At 37.6% G+C, this 24,108-nt stretch overlaps 1 protein-coding gene across 5 annotated transcripts in view; it reads right to left on the reverse strand.

Moving 5' to 3' along the window:
- CELSR2 (cadherin EGF LAG seven-pass G-type receptor 2) overlaps positions 1–24,108 on the reverse strand; it is a 104,577-nt gene that overhangs the window by 46,219 nt on the left and 34,250 nt on the right. For all 5 annotated transcript variants that reach the window (XM_087719879.1, XM_087719881.1, XM_087719878.1 and 2 more), the window contains exons 3-5: positions 9,628–9,850; positions 3,665–3,780; positions 3,340–3,428 (exon numbers count right to left, since the gene is read on the reverse strand). In XM_087719879.1, the coding sequence (XP_087576005.1) occupies positions 3,340–3,428; positions 3,665–3,780; positions 9,628–9,850 (428 nt within the window). The remainder of the gene's footprint in view (positions 1–3,339; positions 3,429–3,664; positions 3,781–9,627; positions 9,851–24,108) is intronic.

Below are 24,108 nucleotides of genomic sequence, written 5' to 3' on the forward strand. Positions count from 1 at the left end.
GCAGGTTTGACTTGGTTGTAATGAAATATTGTAATGCTTCAGCCCAAGTTATGGAACTCTAGGTCAACACAACATGCTATTAAGAACTTGCCATTGACAAGCTGCCTACAATAGCCTATGAAAGCACCTTTGATTTCAGTTTGATTTTTTTTACATTGTAACTTGTCAAGCAGCTATCCTTTTAAAACAAAGGGGGAAATTTGGGAGGGAGCAGAAGGAAACTGCTCTATGGCACTAGCTGGAGGCTCTGGTAGCAAGTACCCTCCCACATTAGTTAACAAGAGCTGTCTGCTGGCACACAAGCACTGTGCTTGGGTGAAGTACCCACAGGCAATCCAGCTCATCAGTGCTGACACCTGTACAATATTCAGAAATATTCCCAGGAATGGGAGGAACAACACCCATCCCAAATAAAGTGCTCTCAAATTAGAGCATGGAGCTAAGCCAGACTCCTCCAAAACTCTAATTCATCACCAAAATGTGGTTCTGTTTTACTGACACCTTTGACTTGTGCATTTGATGGGGGAATGAAATAAGCACCGGTCAAACAAGAACAAATGCAGCTCACAACAACAGATGGGTAATTGTGCTGTCTAACATGGCATTTATCTAGCACGATGTCAATGCTAAATAAGTGTCAAACAGTTGTAGTGATTGTCTGATCCCTTTTGTGTGCATGTAGCAGAAGTTCTTGCCTAACAGGTATTGTATTGATGCAACAGCATAAACATTAAGCAAGTGAGAGGAATGTCTGTTAACTAGGCTGGATCTTGGCATCAGAATTTTCATTCAAGAGCTGAAAGACTGGGATCCTGTTATAGCATCATCGTGAAACCATTTAGAAGTCTCAGTTCAACATAACATGTATAGCTGAATTAGTTCCTCTGTCCAAACACCACAAAAGGATAATTATTAAAACTGAATGTTTATGAAGTAAGTCAGTGTCATGAAAATTATTCAATAGGATGCTCCGGATCTGTTTTTTCAAGATGCAACTGCTTAACATTGTCTTCTCTAAATGGATTTTGTCTGCCTGGCATGGTCATCTAGGAACTGGATGTTTAAAATCCCAATTTTTCGAGAGGTGCAAGAGACATGGACCTGGAGAACAACCTTTATCTGTTTTTCTCCCAACACAATGGAACAACTTGCCCTTAGAGGTCTTCCTGCCCTCTAGCTCTCAGCTTAGACAATGAAAGAAAATGAAGACTATTCTCATAAGGGACTTTTAATTCTGAACTTTAATGATGAAATGGGCTGCCAAGTTTAGTACAATCTTATTTCGATTTGGTTTTATTGTGAAAGGTTTATGGATTTTATGATATTTTAATGGAATTTGTTACTGCATAATATGACCTGGGAGTACATAAATGATTGCAACAAGCACACAAATACACAAGGAAAGTTTTCTGAAGCTTTTCCTGAAGTTCTTTTAGTTGCCAGGATAACTGGTGAGGTGAAATGCCTGCTGCTTCCCTCCACTAGTGAACTCAGGAGAAATGCCTTCTGGACATGTAAATACATATTTATAATGCTTTGGGAGAGCCTTGAAGCAACCATGCTGAGCCTTTGAGTATCTATGGCTCCTCTGTGGCTTCAATATGTAGTTCTACTTCAAATGATTTGCTCAGGGCTTCTCTAAACTGATCTTTCTGGATGCTTTCTCACATCAAGTGGGCTAGTCTGTGATCAAGGTTTTGTATCCTTCAACCAGTGGTGGTTCGGCCCGGTTCAGCCAAACCGGTAGAAGCTTGGTGGCCTGGGTCATTGGAACTCGCAGCGCCCCAGGCCTGCCATGCCCTTGAACCAGTTCCCTCATTGGTGCCATAGTACAATTTTAGTTGTACTGTGCATGCGCGCACAGCCCGCGCATGGGGCGCATCCCTGAACAAACCGGTAGTAGGCTCTGCTGGAACCCACCCTTGCCTTCAACTGATCTTTAGATTCAACTCATCACATTCAAACAGAGGATGAATTGGATGAATTGGATCAGCATGATGACTTTTGGAAAAGTGAATGAAAAATGTTCAGAAGCAATGGTAATTCCCTAGGTCAACAAGGAGACAGCACTCAGGAATCTGTCTCAAAAGCAGTAACTGTGAGAGGGACCCTGGCATCCTCGTGGACAATGACTTAAACGTCAGCCAGCAGTGTGCGGCAGCAGCCAAAAAAGCTAATACAATCCTTGGATGTATAAAAAGGAGCATAGAATCAAAATCATGTGACGTATTAGTATCGCGGTATAAATCCTTAGTAAGATCACATCTGGAATACTGCATCCAGTTTTGGATACCAGATTAGAAAAAAGGTGTTGAGACTTGAGGAAAAAAACAGTGCAAAGAGGAGCAACTAAGATGTTTAAAAGCCTGGAGACAAAAACATATGAAGAAGGGTTACAGGATTTGAGTATGGCTAATCTAGAGAAAAGAAGGACAAGGGGTGACATGATAGCAGATAGCCACAAAGAAGAGGGGGTCAATTTATTTTCCAAAGCACCAGAAGGCAAGACAAGAAACAATGGATGGAAACTAATCAAGAAGAGAAGCAACCTGGAATTAAAAAGAGACTTCCTAACAGTGAGGACAATTAACTACTTGCCTCCAGATGCTGTAAGTGCTTCATCACTGGAGGTTTTTAAGAAAAGCCTGAACAGCCACCTATCTGAAATGGTATAGGGTCTCCTGCATGAGAAGGCGGTTGGACTAGAAAACCTCCAAGATCCCTTCTGACTTATTCTGATTGAGCATGAGAGGACTTCCCTATTGCTCTTTCCCCTCCCCCAGATTAGTATCATTCCCTCCATTCCGCTCCCACCCACCAGCCATCAATGCCATTCCATTCCCCTGGGCAGCCTTTTCAGGCCCTTGCTTATTAACTGAAGCAGACTGTGACAATTGCACCAGCTGTTCACCTCTTCTTGCCCCCTGTCAGCATCCTCCTATTTAGCGATTGGCTTCTTGGACTCAATCATGCTGGGACCACCACAGTTTTCTCTCCACTCCCCCCTCCCTGCCATGCTTCTGTGTTTAGAGCACTATGAATACTAATAGCTGGAGATATTCGGCAGTTTATAGGAGATGAACATTTCGAGGCAGCCATCCTGACAATGACTCCACAATCAATCTTTTAGTTCTTGAATGTTTCACGGCCAGGGAAAATATCTTCCTCTTCCCCTATAAGCAACATCTCCAACTACAGATAATGACATGGTACCCAAAGGGAGATACTAGTGGGAAAATTGGCATAAAATGAGCAGAATACTTCAGAGATCCCAACACAATTGTTATGCTGGGTACTTCAGCACTAGGCCTGTTGCAATTCAGCACAAAATAATCTTACCTTGTTATAATAGTGCAAGTGGACAGTGTGCCACTGTCCATCGCTCACACCTCCTGGGATGAATGGGGCAACCGTGCTTGTGGTTTCTCCTGCAGGAAAGACAAAACACTACTCAAGTTTTTAAAATAAAGTCTGAGGAGAAAAAGAATAATTTCCCCATCGTTTTATAAAGCTTCTGAGAAGCTTTGAGGGCACCAGAGTTATAATAGCGTGCCGAGTGAAGGAGTTAAAGAATATTGCTAAAGATTTAGAAAAATAAGGCACAGAAAGGTGGAATGTTTGTAAACTAAAATAAATTGACAGATATATTGGAGAACAATCATACCTGCTGAGAAAGTAAGCTGAACTTGCTCTTGAACTATTTCCAATGCAACAAAATCATGCCGTTCATTGAAACGCCCATTGTAGAGGAGAAGACCATCCCGTTCCTTAGTGGCAAACCTGCCCCAAAAGAAGACAAAGCCAGGCCTCATTCAAAGCATCATCAATGCCCATTGCAAGATGCTCATAAGAACTAAAGTGATTTGGAGGATGTGAATTAGAATTTTTGCCTGATCAGAAATCTTGCAATAGCTTCTAATGCAGTGTTTCTCAACCCTGGCGACTTTAAGTCCTGTGGACTTCAACTCCCAGAATCCCTGCGGAATTCTGGGAGTTGAAGTCCACAGGACTTAAAGTCGCCAAGGTTGAGAAATACTGTTCTAATGCCTTATGAAATGAAAAGATGAAAAAAGAGTTTAGAAAATCCCCCCAGAATGAATTCCCACTCAAAGCAACATAAATTGTATCCTGCACTGTTATCACTGGACCTCATGTGCTTACAAACAATTTTCCTCTGAAAACATTCACAGAAAGAGAGATATCATATGTACAATGCTCAAAAATACAGACAGATCGCACGTGGAATTCGCAACATTTATTACGTAGAAATTTTGGAGATATCCTGCCTCAGAGGAACTGTTGGTTGCTAAGTGCCATGATTTACCTAAGGAAGCAGGCTAGATCTAACAAAGGCATTCCTTTGTGATTAGACATGTAGTTCCTTCATACAAAGGAGTGCCCAAAAGGCTAGCTCAGCTGTGACTCATCCTGGAACTCTCCCCCCCACTTCCCCCCTCAATCGTTCATTCATTCATATTGGTTGCATTGTGACTGTATATAAATAATGAGTAAGAGTAAGGAAAGGGACAATAAGCATGAAATAACAATTTCTCCAATGTCTTTGGGAAAGTGTTCAAGTTCTGGAAGTGATCAGCAAGAAGCCAGAATGGTCATTTCAAATGGTTAATGATGTGCTGGGAATATTATGAGAACTTGGTTTATACCCCCGTAAATCAAGACTATAGAGTCACATGTTGTTACTGGGCACATAACGATAAGAAGTATAAAGTCTCAGTCATAGTCCATAAAGGAAATTCCGAGATAGCCCTGAATACATTTATAGTCTTGAAGAAGAGTCAAGAAAGCACAGCGTCCAGGTCAATTTCAAGAAATGGGACAAGAAGAGTAAGATTTCTGTTAAGTCCGGCAAGAAACCAGGATAACAGAAATGGGGATTAGTGGGCAAATCGATCCAATCATATACAGAAAATGATAAGGTTGTTTTGGAAGAAAATCACAACTTCATGGCTTGGGTGGGGGGGGGGGAAATGCTCAGTAAAATTAAAAGGTTTTGCTAGCTACTGATTAAAGCTGTGGCCAAACAATCTAGAAACTGGATTCTGCTTCATACATCACAACTTAACTCACACATGGCTAGGAGGGGAAAATGCACTGACGGGTTACTTTGGGAAATACAGTGGGATTTTCAATTGATTACACTACTGCTTCTAGGTGATCTACTGTAAAGTGACATTTCCATTTTCTTAATGTAGTGGTCAGTTTTTTTGACATCAGCAAACACAAAATTCCAAAATGTACATTTAAATGAAAACTTCAGATATGCATTAACTTTCATGTAATTGTGAAATCAACCCCTACCGATCTATTTCAACTTTAAGATTGCTAGAATGCCATTTTTACATGTCCTCTTTACTGCGTTAATGGTGGTGGAAGATTTTAATTTTTTTTGCAAAAGGAAGCTAAAACATATGAAGAACGGTTGCAGGAACTGAGTATGTCTAGTTTAATGAAGAGAAGGACTAGGGAAGGCATGATAGCAGTGTTCCAATATCTCAGGGGTTGCCACTAAGAAGAGGGAGTCAAACTATTCTCCAAGGCACCTGAGGGTACAACAAGGAGCAATGGGTGGAAACTAATCAAGGAGAGAAGCAACTTAGAATTGAGGAGAAATTTCTTGACAGTTAGAACAATTAATCAGTGGAACAGCTTGCCTCCAGAAGTTGTGAATGCCCCAACACTGGAAGTTTTTAAGAAGATGTTGGATAACCATTATTTTGTCTGAAGTGGTGTAGGGTTTCCTGCCTAAGCAGCGGGTTGGACTAGAAGACCTCCAAGGTCCCTTCCAACTCTGTTATTCTATTCTATTCTCCCTTCCATGTTCGTGGTCATGTCCGCTTTAACATAACTTCTGGATCTCCAGAACAAATTCAGCTGATCATCAGGCACTCAAAGGTTGCTTACTATGATTTAGTCTAAAGAAATGGAAATAAATCATCCGAAAACCACTATACTTAAGATGATATTTTCTTTAATTAACAGTGCACACTGACATAGTAATTGTCTATATAGTCAGAGCACTGGGTGCCTTTTTTCTTTGCTTTCTACAATCTTCTGGTAGAACAAAGAACATCCATTTACTAGTTTCAATCCTTATAGCTTCCTGGCACTAGATCAAAAATGAAATCTGGTAGAAAAAGGAATTAAAAGATCCCAACAAATAAGCTTAGAGGTGTCAAATTATTCCATCTTCTCTCTTCTGATAAACATAACAAGAATTATAACATCTTATTATCTTCTCTTACATTTCAGGGACATCAATATGCCCACCTATCAACTGTAATTGAACTGAAGAAAACCACGAAAAATGGATAATTTATAAAATTAGTTAATTATTTCATATAGGCTTTCATCAGAGCATTATTATTTACTGCTACTCATTCCTAAAATGTACCATTTCTAATTGCAAATGAGAAAATAAGACACGAATGCTTCTCAATATAACAACCAGAATTACTTATATATAAGGTGGGCAGCTATATAAATTTGCTTAATAATAAAAAATAAATATAAAACCTATAAAAATAAAAACTGGTCTGTTAACTTGTTACAATGGAAGCTAGTCTTTTCTTGATGATCTACTATTCTCAATCTCATCTTCTGTATTTATTGGCAACTGTATGTAGTCTGATTTATCAAAACAAAGAGACTAAAACAGCATTCAAATAGGTCAGTTAATATGTTTTGCATTTTAGCTGTCAATGATACAGTTTCACACTTGTAGAAATACATTATTTTTGAGCATGAAAGCCTTTAAAGGCTCCCAATGATTTTACAAACATGCTTATTAAGTAATAATGAATTTTTAAAATAAGCACCAGCTCAGAAAAGTCAGAAAGCATAAACTATACAAATTATATATATTCATTAATTTCTACCACCTTTGAATTCTACTATATCTATTTTATACATTTCATAATCGGTACTCATACATGTTCTCTGTATAAAACTACACATCATTTAGAATATGAGCTCTTTACTACTGGTTCTGAACGTTTCATTTGCCCTCCACAAATCAACCTTTGTGAAGTAGGAAAAGTGGACCTACTAATGAAATTTAGAACCCCAGTCCTAAATTGCCATTCAGAAAATTGAAGGGGGTCAGTTAACAGTTGGACTGGCATAGGGAATCTAGCGCTGCTGCTGGTTAGCTAAAGCAACTTTTCTTAGTGTATGTATGTACGTATGTATGTATGTATGTATGTATGTGTGTGTGTGTGTGTGTGTGTGTGTGTGGTGTGTGTGTATATTTGAATATTTTTTAAATATTACAATTGGATGCAACCAACTGCCAGCATGGCTGCAATTTTTTCTTTTGTTATTACTATTTCAAATACACCCTTGTCTATTATTTTTTTAAAAGCATACTTATTTCCCAACATACACGCTTAGAATCAAAGGAGCAGAAGCACATTCTGTTCTTATACCTGCAGATATACTTGGGCTCTTAACTATCTCAGTGGAATATGTGAAATTACATCTGCTCAGCATATTCTATTTTATTAAGGTTGCTAAAGGGTATTTTGTTCTGATCTAATATGTGAAGAATAGAGAGACATTTGTAACACATATAAAATTGGTTAAAAAAAAATAGAGAGAAAATATGTGCTTCATAACTGATTATCGAATATTAAAACTATAGTTTTACACACACACACACACACACACACACAGACAGACATTTCCTTAGATGAATTACTATACAGGTAGTCCTTGATTTAGGACTATAATTAATCCCCAACTTTATGTGATTAAGTCAGACATTTGTGAAGTGAGTTTTGCCCCATTTATGAATTTTCCTGCCACAGTTATCAAGTGAATCGCTGCAGTTTTTTAGTTAGCTGTTAAGTTAGTAACACGGTTGTTAAGTGAATCTGGCTTCCCCATTGACTTTGCTTCACAGAATATCGCAAAAGGCAGATCACATGACCCCGGGACACTGCAATCATCATAAATATGAGTCAGTTGCCAAGTGTCTTGGATTTTGATCACCTGATCATGGGAATGCTTCAACAGTTGTAAGTGTGAAAAATTGCCATAAATCACTTTTTTTTCAGTGCCACTGTAACTTTTGAATGGTCAAATAAATGAACTCTTGAAAGTTGAGGACTACCTGTATTCAAAAATAGAATGTTTCTCAAATCAGGCATCAACCATTTTTGTTTTTGTCTCTTCCCCAAAGCAAAGTGTGCTCCCAGATTACCAAGGGGCTGAGTTACTGGAGCAACCGCTTCTGCAGCAGGTGGGAAATGATAAACCCCCTCCCCCATAGAAACAGTGAATGATAAGCCTGTCAAGGCTGAAAAATATGGTTCCCTTCTGAGCAAAGCAGATCTTCCTTTCCCTTGTGACCACACACAGAATTGCTCTCCTGGGTAGATTCATTTTAGACTGTCAGCACTTGGCAGTTTCCCCCCATCCCCCTCCACACACACAAACACACACATACACAGTCCCAGAGGAAAAAGTGTGTGACAAGTATACAGAGCAGAACTGGAGATCACTGACCCTTTGCTGGGGACAAAAAGGCTTTGGCTGGCTGGCTTCTTTGTGCTAGGCTAACAAAAAGGATGGAATTGGAATAATTATGGGTAGTAAGGCCAGGAAATGTGGAAGGCTCTATAATCTCATCAGAGGAGCTCAAGCAAATAACATCCTTACAACAAACACAGTACTTATATGCCCATTTACACTGAAAGGACAGAATGAGAAGTGAGATACACAAATCCCAAAAATTTTGCTATGCTTGCTTTTAGTAAAAGTTCCTTTCTAGCTTAACAGTATTGCTAAACAGAAAGAGGAAGACACTTATTATTCAACAGGTAGCACAATGCATCTGAAAATTGAACAAAACAGATCCAAGAAATTAAGCAGCCTATATAGTCCAGATGCTTGTGGTAGCTCTCAGCCTCCATATACATAAACACATGCAAATCTAATGCAGCCAGCAATTATTGGGAGTGGAGAGATATACAAGTGCAACACCATCGGTGTTTACCTATACAACTTCCTGCTTTGGGTAAGCGTCTGGATCAAGGTGATTCCCCTGACACATAATGTCCATATTCAAGTCTTTTTAAATTGTCCAAAATAACAGCATAAAAAAACATGCTGAAGATGAAGCAGAATTTTGTATAAGAACTTTTAAGACTACAATTTTAAAATGGTAGAAAATGGTCCATCTAGACACAATGGGACATTTTTTTCAACTTATAGAACTTATTTTCAATGAAGGTGAATCTATTATCCAAGGAACTATAGTCCATCTAATTTGGCTTCAAAAAAAAAAGAGGGATTCCCCCCCCCATTTTTTTAACTATTTGCAAATATTTAATTCTGTAACATTATATTTGGAAAATTGGTTAAACATTTATACTTGTCTAATTATATTTTATGTTTAAAATATTTTTCTCAGGACTTCATATTCTATCTATTTTTTAAAAAACTTTGAAAATAAAATAGATTTTTTAAAAACAGGGATAGTTACAAGGATTAGCCTGCTGGGTCATAGTACAGAATGTCAGGAAAATTTAAGGAAGGACAAAATAATGTACATATAGGTACAAAACTACATTGGACTTCTTCTTTTTTCCTAAGCCAAGTACTTACGTGAGAACAATGGTGAAATGGAAGCGTTGACGCAGCCCCTTAAAAGTAAGGAAGGAGTGGCCCGGGAAACTACGGGTACTCATCTGACAGTACGGCTTCTCATAGTCTCCAGACAGGCAGTCACACTTGAAACCACCCACCAGCAGGTTGACACAGGTGCCACCATTCTTGCAGACACCAGGGGTACAGCGGCCCAACCGGGAATTCACTTCACAGTTCTCTCCTGTAGCAGAAGCAAAAAGTATCTATCAACAAACATATGTATTCTTCCCCTACATTCTCCATAATTCTCAAAATTAGTTAACACTCAAAGCTACTCCAAACACAGTTGAATTTCTTCCCACAAATGCATCTGAAGCAAAGCACTTGGATTTGGTTGTATAATTGTATATACTACTAGTAGTATTTATACCATTTATAGGCTATATAACTCCTGACTGTGAATGGATTACAAATTAAAAGTAAAAAAATACAAAACACGAAAGGAAATCATGAGAGGCTCTCAAAACAACATACAGTATAATCACACACATATCCTCCAGCAAGGGCTCAACCTTCACTCTATCCACATCTTGGAAGAATAGCCCATCTTCCTGAACATCATTAGAATGGGAGCCATCTGGATGTCTGAATGAGTATCATTCCAAAAGCCACCCACACTTTCTGATTCCCACATGATGATACTGCTTAATCAATAGGACATGGAGCAGACCTACTTTTCCTGATCACACTGGGTAGGCAAAAACAACCAAAGATAAGTGGTCCCATGAAGAAGAAAAAAGGCTCTGTGCCATGAATAATTTTATAGATGATAACCAGCACCTTGAATTGCTCCCAGAAGCCAATTTGTAACCAGTGCAACTCGGAGAACAGTGTGATCACACAGAAATAATGAAGCATGCCCCACACTGTCCAGATTGTTGCATTCTGGACCTCCAAGTGCTCTTCAAGGACCATTCCAAGTAGAGTACATTACAGTAATCTATTTGTGAGGTGACTAGTGTGTGAGTGACTGCCTGAAAGCCTTCAAGTTCAGGAAAAGTTTCCAGTGGCGCATTGGGTACACATGTGTAAAGATCCACTTGGCCACAGCTACCACCTGCTCTTTGAACAGAACATGTCAGTTGCAGTATAACCAAGTATAACCAAGTTACACACCAGTCTTGAGTGGTGAAATGCAATCCCACCCAAAATCAATAATGGAACATCCTCAGACCTAAATGATCCAAATTTTTGCAGCCAGTGCAGAAGGCTATCATGATTAAAATTATTAAAGACCTCAAGGAGCACAAAAAAACCGCAGTACCCTCATCCTAGTTACAAATCAGGTCACCAAAAAGGACACCCAATGTTGTCTTCATACTGTGATCCAGCCTGAAAACCAATTGCAATGGGTTCAGACAATCCATCTTTTCAAAGATCATTGCTAAAGTCCAACCACCTTCTCCACAATCTTTCCTAAAAAGGGATGATTGGAGACTGGATGGAAACCATCTAGAATCTTTGGAATCATAAGTATCATATTGAGGATACCCCAAAGTCTTCTTTAAGGCTGAGAGCACAACTTTTCTCCTCAAAGAAGCAGATGTCACCATGTGGACTCAATAACTATCATCTCCCCACTTTTCAAAGCCAAGGGAAAACATTTTATTTTCCCAAAACTCTTAAAGCCTAGTTTTATGCTACGTTCAGCTATTCTTTTCTATTTCCTGTTTTGATACTATTGCAATGCTGATCTTTCTTATTTGTGAGACTACAGAAATCAGTTTAATTTAAGGTGCCTGGCTGTTTTTTTCTGATTTCTCTGCATAAGGAGAAAAACTAAAAATATATGAACATGTATGATATTAAGTAATGGGCCTTTTTAAAATGATGTCCAAGTTCTTAAGATCTATAACATAACTCTGAAAATTAGCAGTGCAATATCAGTTTCCACTTTGTTCTCAGATATCAGTTGTAGTTAAGTAGTGGCTGGGATTTCCCACCAATTAAAGCAGAAAATAAAGCAGAAGATAAATAGTCAAATAACCCAAGATATCATTTTAGCACTAAAACACAAGAGCAATCTGAGAAAATCTCTGGTCACATCGTATAAACCATTTGCATGTTTGTGCAAGCTGAATTAAAACTTGATTAGAAAACCTAGCCCTAACAAGCCTGATTCTCCAGAGTTTACTCTTCCATTTGCTTTAGTGAAAAATTTGACTAATCAGAAGGTTTAATGTGGCAAATGTATTTGATATATTCTATCAATATGCATGCAGCTGCTTTTGTTAATGGAAACTGCTTAACAATGGGATGTCTTCAACAAAACGATGTTCATTTGCAAAGCATGTGTTAGAAATAAGCAAATCTGTTCCCTGTATTTTTAGCAATCTGAAGGAGTAATTTCAGGCAGATTTATGTGAATATTTTTATTACTTTAACTCTATCAGTTGTTCATTTCTCAATTTGCAAAGCAAATAGCTTGTAGAGTTGAAAAAGCAGGATCTTATAATGTAGAAAAGCTGCATTTACCAGGAATAGTCTTTCATGGACACAAATAAACTAAGCTGATAATTTGATACCACTTTTTCTCAAAAGTTTGTATTGGAAACAAAGAAGACCCAAATTCTGATTTTTAAAATGTTTGCATTCATTTGTTGTAAATTTCAAGTAACCAAAGCTGAGATTTGTCTAAAATAAATAGATGAAACCGAAACATGTTTTTCTCCCCACAAGATTTTTCTTTTACACCCTTCCTTTCAGCCTTGTTTTCAGATTTCCTTGTTTATTTTTCATTACCTTCAAAGACTTCTGAATCCTAAACCAGATTGCCAACATTAGCTTCCCTCCTCTCTCATTTTTGTTTTAATTACTGGGTTCAGACAACAACAGTTTCATTAGGATAGATTGGAAGCTAACTAGTTTAGCCACATGACCTATTTTACACAAACATCCCTCTATTTGAATGCTCCAGAATCCAGACTTTTAACTATCATTATTCTCAACCAAGGGAACCTGGCATGTTATGGTCCCTGGGGTTGCAAAGAGTTGGACACATCTTAGTGGCTGAATGACAACAACAAATTGCCAACCAATGTCGTCAATAGCTGGAGCTACATCTCCTGATAAATCTTGAGCATCTCAAACTCTGTCCCTGATCTGTTCTTTCAGATTTTCTAAAAGTAAACAGGTCTATCTATCTTGCAACTGGCCATCTTTTTCTTCTCTTTCTTTTGACCTTCTACCTTGGAGCCTTTTCCTGGAATCTAGATCTTCACATAACATGTCTGAAGTAGGATAATTTGAGCTCAATCATTTGTGCTTCAATGCTTCTCTTTAGCAATATAAAATTGGCTATTTTGATCTCAGGGTCATATTTACATAGCATCCTGCAGAGTTATATACTTTAGATTAAACCTACACATTTACACTAGGCTTAGTTGCGAGTGCTCCAACATTGGAGGTTTTTAAGAAGAGATTGGACAATCATTTATTTGAAATGGTATAGGATTTCCTGCTTGAACAGGGGGAGGGGTGGACTAGAAGACCTCCAAGGTCTCTTTCAACTCTGTTCTTCTGTATTTGCAAGCAAGTATGCAAAGGTCTGAAGTCTTAGTAGCATTTCAAGAAGGGTTCCCAAAAGAATTGTGTTCAATTGTGATCCAATAAAATACTCATAAAAGATTTTCAAGATGCTTTGTCCTAAGTAACTGCAAGGCAAACTAAATGCATGTATCAAATTCTCTGCCAATACCTCAAAAACTGAGATTGTAAATTTTCAACAGTTCATATTTCAAGAGGAAAAGCAAGTCAATCCAGCCAGAATAATAATATAATGTATTAGGGGAGACTTGGTCCTAATCTTCTGAGCAACATTATTGGTTCTATCCAGTGGTGGGTTTCAAAAATTAAAGCCACTCCCACAAAGGAGGCCACACCCACAGAGTCGAACTGACTCTGTGGGTGTGGCCTCCTTTGTGGGAGTGGCTTGCCGCCCATGTGACTGGATGGGAGTGGCTTGCCGCCCATGTGACCGGATATGAAGATCCGACGACACTTGTCAGAACCACCTTAAATTACCTCACACACAGCACTGGCATGCATAAGAATATGATGTAAACTTGTTTTTTAAAAGGCATTTTTGGTTTGCGTTAAAACAACTTCAACACACGCAATGTTCTGATTGCACCACAAACGCAGTAGTCATCCTTACCTTTCACAGAGGCACTGAGTTTTATAAATATGAGCATGATAGTGTAGAATAATCATATCCAAGGACCAGTGGTGGGTTTCAAAAAATTTTGGAACCTCTTCTGTAGGTATGGCTTGCTTTCCGGGTCCACTGGTGGAACCTCTTCTAACCGGTTCAGTAGATTTGACGAACTGGTTCTACCAAATAGGTGCGAACTGGTAAGAACCCACCTCTGGTTCTATCCCAACAATCTAATTTTGATTTTTAATAAGTGTATCATTTTTTAAAATAATAATAAAAATATAATTTTGCGAGTTGCAAATGAGTTTCCTCTTTTGTAACTGATCTTCCTTTCTCTTCTTTCTCTTATTAAAAGTCCAGTTCCATGGTTGTGGCAAAACAGGTTAAAAACCTTACAGCAGATTCACATGGATGTAAATCTCCAACTACTGAAAGACTAAGGCTACTAAAAAAAAAAATCAACGTGAACAAATAGTGTGAATGCAGCATTAATCATTATGAATAGCAAGATTTGGCAGCAGACAGAAAAGGGTCCAGTTTTATTACATATCAAAGCTCTGAAAGTTAAGAGACAAATTCTACTTTTTGAAGAAGCTGTATGCTTCAAAGTGGATGAAACAAAATCCAAATGTTTTATTGCATCTGAATGTATAAAAAAAAGGCATGTTACGCTTTTAAAAATTGTCCAGTTAGCTCTCATAATATGGGTGTAGTAAGACCAGTAGGGCTGTGTAATGCTTCAGATGTGATCTGGAAAAAGTGCTTTGGGATGTATAAGAGGACCAAATTGATGAATGGTTGACAACTGGAAAAACATACTTGATTCAGAAAGATGCAACTAAAAGAACAACACCTGAAAACTACAGACCAATAACATGCTTGCCAACAACCTTCAAATTACTCACAGGCATTATTGCAGATAACATGATGGATTATTTGGAAACAAACAACATCTTGCCAGTAGAGCAAAAAGGCAACAAAAGAAGGAGCAGGGGCACAAAAGATCAGCTCCTAATTGATAAAGATATTAGAAAATTGTAAGAACAGAAAAACGAACTTGAATATGGTCTGGATTGATTACAAAAAGGCATTTGACTCACTGCCACATAGTTGGATCATAAAATGCTTAGAAACAACTGGCATTAGCAAAAATATAACATCCTTTACTGAAAAGGCGATGAAACAATGGAGAACTGAATTGGCAGTAGGGAATGAGATCTACGGAATGGTTAATATCAAGCGAGGAATTTTCCAGGGTGATTCACTTTCACCTCTTCTCTTCATCATCGCAATGATCCCACTATCAATAATCTTAAAAAAAAATGAAATTAGGCTACCAAACAACCAAAGAAGCTGAAAAAATTTCGCATTTACTATATATGGATGATTTGAAACTCTATGGAAAGTCAGAAATAGAAATCCAATCATTGACAAACACAGTCCGAGTATTCAGCACCAATATTTCAATGCAGTTTGGCATGGAAAAATGCGCCACTGTATCCATAAAAAGAGGCAAAATCACTGCATGTGAGGGAATTGAAATGCCCAATGGCCAACTAATTAAATGCAATGAAAACGAAGCCTACAAATAGTTAGACATTCTGCAGTTGGATAATATCAAGCATGGAGAAGTAAAAACTATTGTCAGGCAAGAGTACACCAACAGAGTTAGGAAAATTTTGAAATCTAAATTGAATGGTGGAAATACAATCAAGGCCATAAATACCTGGGCAATACCAGTTATAAGATACACAGCTGGTATAGTTAACTGGACACAAGCTGATTTGGACATTTTGGACCAAAAAACCAGGAAACTAATGACAATGCACTACAGTTTACATCCACGTGGTGATACTGATAGACTATACCTGCCACGAAAATCAGGTGGCAGAGGATTATTACAAGTGAAGCAAACAGTTGAAGAAGAAAAACATGCACTGGCTGATTATTTAAAAGAAAGTAAAGAACATCTATTAATTGAAGTAAAGAAAAAAAAACTACTGAAGGCCCAACAGACGAAACAAGAATACAGAAAACATGTGATAAAATCAAGAATGGAGAGTTGGCAGAACAAAGCACTACATGGCCAATTTCTGGAAAAAATAAAAGATAAAGTGGACAGTGAACAAACTTGGTTATGGTTAACAACAGGTACATTAAATAAAGAAACAGAGTCACTAATCCTGGCTGCGCAAGAACAAGCTATCCGCACAAATGCCATTAAAGCCAAAATCGAAAAATCCTCTGATGATGCCAAATGCAGACTTTGCAAAGAAGCTGATGAAACTGTTGATCACATACTCAGCTGCTGTAAAAAAATCACGCAGACTGATTATAAATTGCGGCACAATTCAGTAGCACAAATGATCCATTGGAATTTGTGCAAAAATTATAATATTAAAACAGCAACAAACTGGTGGGAACATCAGCCTGAAAAAGTCACCAAAAATCAGATGGTCAAGATCTTGTGGGATTTTCGCATACAAACAGACAAAATACTGGCTCATAATACACCAGACATCACACTGGTTGAGAAAAATAAGGTCACAATCATAGACATTGCAATACCAGGTGATAGCAGGGTCGCTGAGAAGGAACATGAAAAAAATCGCAAAATACCAGGACTTAAAAATCGAAATTCAACGACTATGGCACAAACCAGCAGTGGTAATTCCAGTGGTAATTGGCACACTGGGCGCTATTCCAAAAGCACTGGAATTACATTTAAAACAGTTAAAAAATTGACAAAATCACCATCAGTCAAATGCAAAAAGCCGCACTGCTTGGATCTGCACGCATATTACGAAAATACATAACGACGTCCTAGGCCCCTGGGTGGGGCCCGACTAGTAACCAATGCCAAATCCGGTGAAACAACTTGCCGCTGTGATACAATTGTATAATAATAATAATAATAATAATAATAATAATAATAATAATAATAATAATAATAATAATAATAATAATAATAATGCAAAAAGCCGCACTGCTTGGATCTGCACGCATATTACGAAAATACGTTACGACGTCCTAGGCCCCTGGGTGGGGCCCGACTAGTAACCAATGCCAAATCCGGCGAAACAACTGGCTGCTGTGATACAATTGTATAATAATAATAATGATGATGATGATGATGATGATGATGATGATGATGATGATGATGATGATGAAACTGTTGATCATGATGAAACTGTTGATCACTGGGTGCTATTCCAAAAGCACTGGAATTACATTTAAAACAGTTAAAAATTGACAAAATCACCATCAGTCAAATGCAAAAAGCCGCACTGCTTGGATCTGCACGCATATTACGAAAATACGTTACGACGTCCTAGGCCCCTGGGTGGGGCCTGATTAGTAACCAATGCCAAATCCGGCGAAACAACTGGCCACTGTGATACAATTGTATAATAATAATAATAATACCACCAATAAAAGGACAAAGCAAAGAAGACAATAAAATAAATAAATAATACTAATCCACCCTTTATAGATTGATGTACATGCACATTAGAAAAAACTGCAAGAATTGGGTGTTTAGCAAGGTGATGTTAGGATCTAGAAGATATTTACCATCACTTGGCCTGTGAAAATTAGTAGAATCTGATCATATAGTCTTTGGGCCTCCAGACAAAATTATAAAACTTCCTTGAAGTACAATTTGAACTGGAAAGAAGCCTTAAAGGGAATTTCAAGAAGCTGTTCTAAAGATTTTGGGATATGGGAAGAAATAATTTGACAGGCTGCAGAGTGCAGACACACCATTTTGCTGCTGGACTCAACACATTCCCTGTCTGGCTTATGAGGTAATTTAATAGAAACTTATTTCTATATTATCCTGAAGTCACTTAGGAAACTGCAGGACAGGTTCAAATTTCACCCTAGGGAAAAAAATGAGGCTGCTATAAATATACATAATAACAGGAATTTATGCTGAGGCCATATTACAAAGTGCAATGATTCCACTGGCCATATTCTGTCTCTGACATATGCAGAAATAGGGACAGGAAAGGGAGGGATTGGATAGATGTTATAAAATGAATTTGTAGCTAAACCTGGCCTATTTACTTGGCTTGTCTCCTCAATATAACCTTCACATAAATCTCTTGACCATAATAAATATGAAAAGTACTTTATCAAAAATATATATAATTTTTCCTGCAATGTTGATCCCATTTTACACATCCAAGCTAGAAATGTTAGTAATGCATGGTGAAATGCATCACAAATTAATAGTGAAAAGTTCACTTTCACATATGGCCCAACCTTGGTTAGGATTAGTTTCTGAAGCACCAACTAAAATGAATTGTAAATAAATGTATTACATTTAATAAATGCAAGTTACCTAACTCTGAGAAATTTCTGAGCTATTTTCTTCAGTTGCATTCAGCAAAGCAAAGCATTTATGAGGCCTTGGACATAGGGTTAAATGATACCTCATTATCCGTACACATGCCATAATTATGCTCTTAAGTGAGAAGCAGGTGTTTGCTAGAAGGCTTGTGCCAAAAGCATGGTTGTTACTCTGTAATAAGAGCTAAAGTAGATGAAACACATGAAATTGCATGTCTCACTATATAATAATGCAAATAATTTTATATATATGAAAACTGTATCACAAAACAGAAGAGAAGAAGGAGACAGAGACAAAAGAAGTGGCAGAAGGATCTAGTCTAGAGCAAAATTCCAGTGAGTAATATATTATGATAGTAAAACTACTGTACTCGACTACCGTAGGATTGAGAGAGCCAGATTCAAATTCAGACACAGCCATGGAAGCTCACTGACTTTGATTATTTTTTAAGCCTAAATTATTACATAGGATAGTTGTGGAAGGAGAAATGGAGAAGAAGGGATATGTATGCTACCTCCAGCTCTTGAAGGGACAAGATCATAATCTGTCCAATTAAAAAAAAAAAACCTGCTCCAAATCAAAGTTGGAACTTTGGTCTACATGGAATTCCAATTTACTATAGAACATATATTCCTATCCCCTAGTCTCTTTCAGAGTAAGCAACATTATGCAGAACATAACACAGCAAAGGAGTAAGGAGAGAACTAGTATGGCACGGAAATTTCAGGGGTTTGGCCACCCTCAGCCATGGAAGTCTAGTGTGTGACTTTAGGCCAGTCAGGCCCTCAGCAGAAACTACCTCACAGAGTTGTTGTGGTGGTAAAGAGATGATATAAACTCATACCAAATAAAAATACTAAAAAGTACTATACTGAGAAATAGTAAACCAAAGAAATTAAAGGCACATTGAGAAAAGGAAACTGCTAAAACAAGTTTATGCCAACATTACTCACTATACTTCTCCATGCCTTTCTGCAAACTATTCCTCTTCCCGTCATGTTCATTTGCCACATCGTATATCACCTTTTATTCTTGAAACCTTTAAACTACTCACCTCTCAATTTTTCAGGATTTCACCCATCTAATTTTATTCTCAGTTGTTCCCTTCTTTTCAATCCATTCACTGTGCATTCCTATATTTGTTTTCATATTCAATTTTCTTTCATTCACTATGTACAAGCAAAACACCCCAACGTTCTTTTCGCTACCAGTCATTCTTTCTGTATTCAGTCCACGAGTCTTGACCCTATCACTTTTTGTTTACCATATGCACTTCTTAAGTTCCCCTTCCCTTCAGTTCTAATATAAAAGCACTCTTTCCTGTTTTCCCTGACATACCCAAAACTCATTTACATGTAACACATTGGGCAAAAGGACTCTTTTACAGCCCTTTTCACCCCTTTGACAAACATTCATTACTCACAACAAACTACACATGACCTCCGTACTGTTGCAACAGCATTTACCCATACTGAATTTTTTTCCATCCATTTCTTCCATCTTTAGTAACCACAACACCAAGATTCAATTTGCCTAGTTGCTCTAATTTTTACCATTTATGTTTAACACATACAGTAATTGTTCACTCCTTTTCCTTGCCAAACACAACTGCATTGTTCTTTGATACATTAATTTTCAGATCTAATATTCACCACAAATCATTCTGGTTCTCTGTCAACAGAAAAGCATTATTTTGATTTTAAAAATACATATGCAGTAGTTCCCAACCAATAATTCACTAATATAACTATAAACATACATAACTTTGCATTTACATGTATATTAATTCATTTGCCACATGCATGGATTAAATATATTAATATTTAATCATTATTAATAATTCATTATATTAATAAGTTCCCAACTAAAAAAGGACTCAAGATGGCATGCAAAATTAAAAATATTATAAGAACATAAAAGCAAATAGTTTTTTGGGGGGGAATAAACTAAAAAGTTCAACCACCCACCATTAATTATCATCAAAATAGATTTCATTGTACATTTCATTCATAATCAAAACTTCACTATCATTAATATTTCCTACAGGTATTACCAACTCCATCCCATTACATCAGACAATCTTCATTTGAGTCTGTTCTACTCTTCCTGTTTCCCCTAATTTTAGATATATTTGGACACATATATATTTTTCTTTCATTTCATTTATAAACATATGCTTTTTATCATTTATGTCCCTTATAATCCAAATCTCAATATTCTACACACTGTGATCACTTCCAGATAGGCCCATAGATGTTGACCTGTGCCACTGATCCTCCATATGGTCAAGCAAGACTTTCACATGTTTTAGTAAGGTGGAGAAAGTGCAGACTAAGTTATTAACCCTAACTATACCTACCGTATATCACATGCGCATTTCCTGTTAATAGTATGAACAGTACAGGTCAGTTTTGTACATTCTGGTCAACATGCCACATGCAGTTTTACTCCAAATATATTCATGCAAACTAGACTCTAAATCACCTAAAAGATGTTTCTTCACACTATGTTTCATGGGAATCTATGAAACACAGCTCCATGTCTAAGAGGGGGAAAATATTGTTTGAAGACAGCCAATTTTCCATCATTAGAGTTTGCTTTTTGAGCAGGGGCTTCAGGATTTATTTATCTATTTATTTATTTGCTCATTGGTTTTATTCTAGATTTTTGTAACCTAGAAATGTTTGAGAGCCTCTGACCTAAGGGATGCTCCCAAGAAGTTTGTAAGATGGTGCAGTCATGGCAATGCGATACAATTTTGACTGCTGTACATTTCGGAGACAAACTGCAGAATGTAGAGCAAGAAATAGGGCTACAGAAAGTGTGGAGATTTATAAAGATTCAGCTTCCCATGGCATTTTTATAGCTAAATGTCCACTAAATATGTCTGTGTCTTCTCATTCTTTCTGCTCTTTCCCTTTACCTAATCAAAGGGTTTTCCTTCTCCATCCTGTTCCTCTCCATTACTCCAGTTTATTCTTCATTCCTTTATATGTACCACATACCCCTGCCATGCATACACATCCGTGTGTGTGCACACACATACACACACATTTTCATCAAGATTTTTTTTAAATAGAAGATTTATTCCCAGCCTCTTTTTGCTACTTTACCCTAGTGACCAGCTTTGGTTGCCAAGGAAACAAATATTCTCCCAGAGTGCCCCTCCCCAATCTTGAGCAGACAAAGCCCCTATTCCACCTCCCCACCATGCTGCCTGCCTCCCCCTTCCTCCTCTACCTGCAAAGGGAGAGCCAATATTGCAGCCAAAAAAAGAAAAGAGCAGAAATAGATTTACACAGGGCAACGAACTCTCATTGCTACTCTTCTCCAGCCTCACCATAAGCACTAAACACAGAAATAGCTTTCCTCTCATTTGGCTACAGGGACCTGCATTTCCTGGAACATACCTCAGCAAGAGTTTCTTTTTCTAGGGAGTCTGTCTATGAAAAGCACACAACCTTCAGGGGATGCTCCTGCTGACACAAGACTGTGTCATCCATACAAACCAATTCCTCTAAAACAGAAGATATCTTAAGACAAAATGTGGACTACAGAAGGTATGGAGTGTTTCACCAGTTGTCACTCTAAGTAACGTGAATTATCAGTCAATATGCTGCTAACATTGACATCCTTGTAATATAATTTTCAGTCTGAAGTATAGTGATAGTACCTGGATAGGATTACAAATTTTGAAGCCCCGTGTGAGTTTCGATTAACATTAGCTGTAGTGATATGAATGCAATGGGATCCATTGTGATGGCATTTAGGAAATTGCATTTGTGAAATGAATACTACCTAAAACTCACTAATATCCACACTGATATCATGTATAGTTTTAGTAGTTCTGGATTTTAGTTCGCTATTATTTAACAAATAGCTTTCTGTGCTTTCCATAGAGAAAATAATATAAGAAAGAAGCATGGTTTATTATTAGAAAAATAATTAAGAGACAGGGAGGAAGGGCTTGAGTAGGAAAATGGCCATAGATAAATGAATTAACTAGTCCATCAAAATACCTTTGCTGCTGAATTCTGCAATGTCCACAATCTAATTTTAGTTTAGTTTTTTTTTTAAAATTAACCCAGGGTAAAGCTATACCAGTAATGGCGAACCTATGGCATGCATGCTAGAGGTGGCATGCAGTGCCCTCTTTGTGGGCAATCTCCAGCTGCTCTTCTGGTTCTGGCACCATCCAGCTGGTCCTTGCGGGTGCTGGAACACTGTAAAACAGCCTGAAAATGGCCAAAACCCAGGCTATTTTTTGTTCCTTTTCCGGGTCATTTTTTGGGCCAGAAACTGGCCTGAAAATAGCCTGAAAACAGCCCCAAAACAGCCTGAAAATGGCTCAGAAAACAGGCATACATGCGCTGGCCAGCTGGCTTGGGGGTTTCCGGTACTCCAGCACATGCACCCACAGGCATGCATGTTCTGGTTTGGTCACTTGGTCCCAAAAAGGTTGGCCATCACTAACCTATACATTACAATTTACAATATTCTAGTTCATGTTTCCAGAGAAACTAACAAAAATTGTGTCAAAGCCATAGTAGTTGATTAAAGGAATAATTGGAAAATTGGCAGCAAAAAATAAAGAATACCAAGGTGTCTTGGGAGAGGAGATGCCAGGCATTATCTTTTCCCTAAAAAGAAGGGAACTTCTTCTATAGCCCACTCTGTTCTATTCTACTCTATAACCAGGAGTGAAACAAACACAATCTTGTGATGTTTTTCTTGTAATTCTCCCTGATTCAACTAGACTGAGCATCTTGGTCTTCCTTTGCCTCATTCTATTCCAAAACAACCAATTCTTTAGTAAGAATGAATTTATGGAAAGTTTTAGAAGGAATGAATCACTGGTGCAAACTGATGAAAATTAGTTCTAGATCATGTCACATGAATTGATAAGAATTCATAACCATTTCTTTTTTCATACTAAATTATCAGCAAATCATTTTAAAAATACATGAAAAATACCTGTATATCATACAGTTTTAGTATGTGTTTATTTCAATTCATCTATTTTCTATACAAGTTACCCAAATACAGATATTTTATTTTCTATTACTGCTAATAAATATTTGTCTAAGCAACCTAACATAGTAAGCAAATTTTCTAATCTAAAAGTACATTAGCTCTAACGTGTACTTTATATGTAACTTTCTGGACTATTTTCACTACAGTCAATCATACTGCAGTGGATTATATCTGGTGACATTTTGACATGAACAGTTGCTTGATCAAAGAGAGTTTTAGTCCCACTAATATCTTGTGGCTGCTAAATAGAAAAGAGAATCCAATCCAATTCAGGAAAAACTACAGTGTGGGATTTAAGGGTCTGGTGTCTTGCAGTTATTCAGAGCAGACAATTCTAGGAAAATTCCACTGGTCATCAGATGGTTTGATAGAACTTTGGTTAAGAGACCTGAAAAGCACTTGGGGGAAGTTCATTACTGAATGAGTGAACTCATGAGGGTGGTGAAGATTGCAATCCAGATGATTAGCATGGAAGTGGAGATTTTTAAAAACATTCTTGATGGAAGGAATTAACACCAGGGTGAGAAACTGTTATATATACCTACTGGGGGGGGGTACATATGCCTTTATATTCCTTCTGGAAAAAGATGCTTCTGCAATTTATAAATTACAGGCAGTCCTTGATTTACGATCGTAATTGAACACAAAATTTATGTTGCTAAGTGAAATATTTGTTAAGTGAGTTTTGCCACATTTTATAACTTTTCTTGCCATAGTGATTAAGTGAATTGTTGCAGTTGTTAAGTTAGTAACCCAGTAGTTAAGTGAATCTGGCTTCCCCATTGACTTTGTTTGTCAGAAGGTATATAAAAGGGAATCATGTGGCACCAGGACACAGCAACCGTGATAAATATGAACCAGTTGCCAAGCGCGCTATTTTTCATCACGTGACCAT

Source organism: Thamnophis sirtalis, unplaced genomic scaffold (genome assembly GCF_051295495.1).
Source record: "Thamnophis sirtalis isolate CommonGarterSnake01/CBP01778 unplaced genomic scaffold, rThaSir2_p1.2 scaffold_7, whole genome shotgun sequence".
Classification (NCBI taxonomy): domain Eukaryota; kingdom Metazoa; phylum Chordata; class Lepidosauria; order Squamata; family Natricidae; genus Thamnophis; species Thamnophis sirtalis.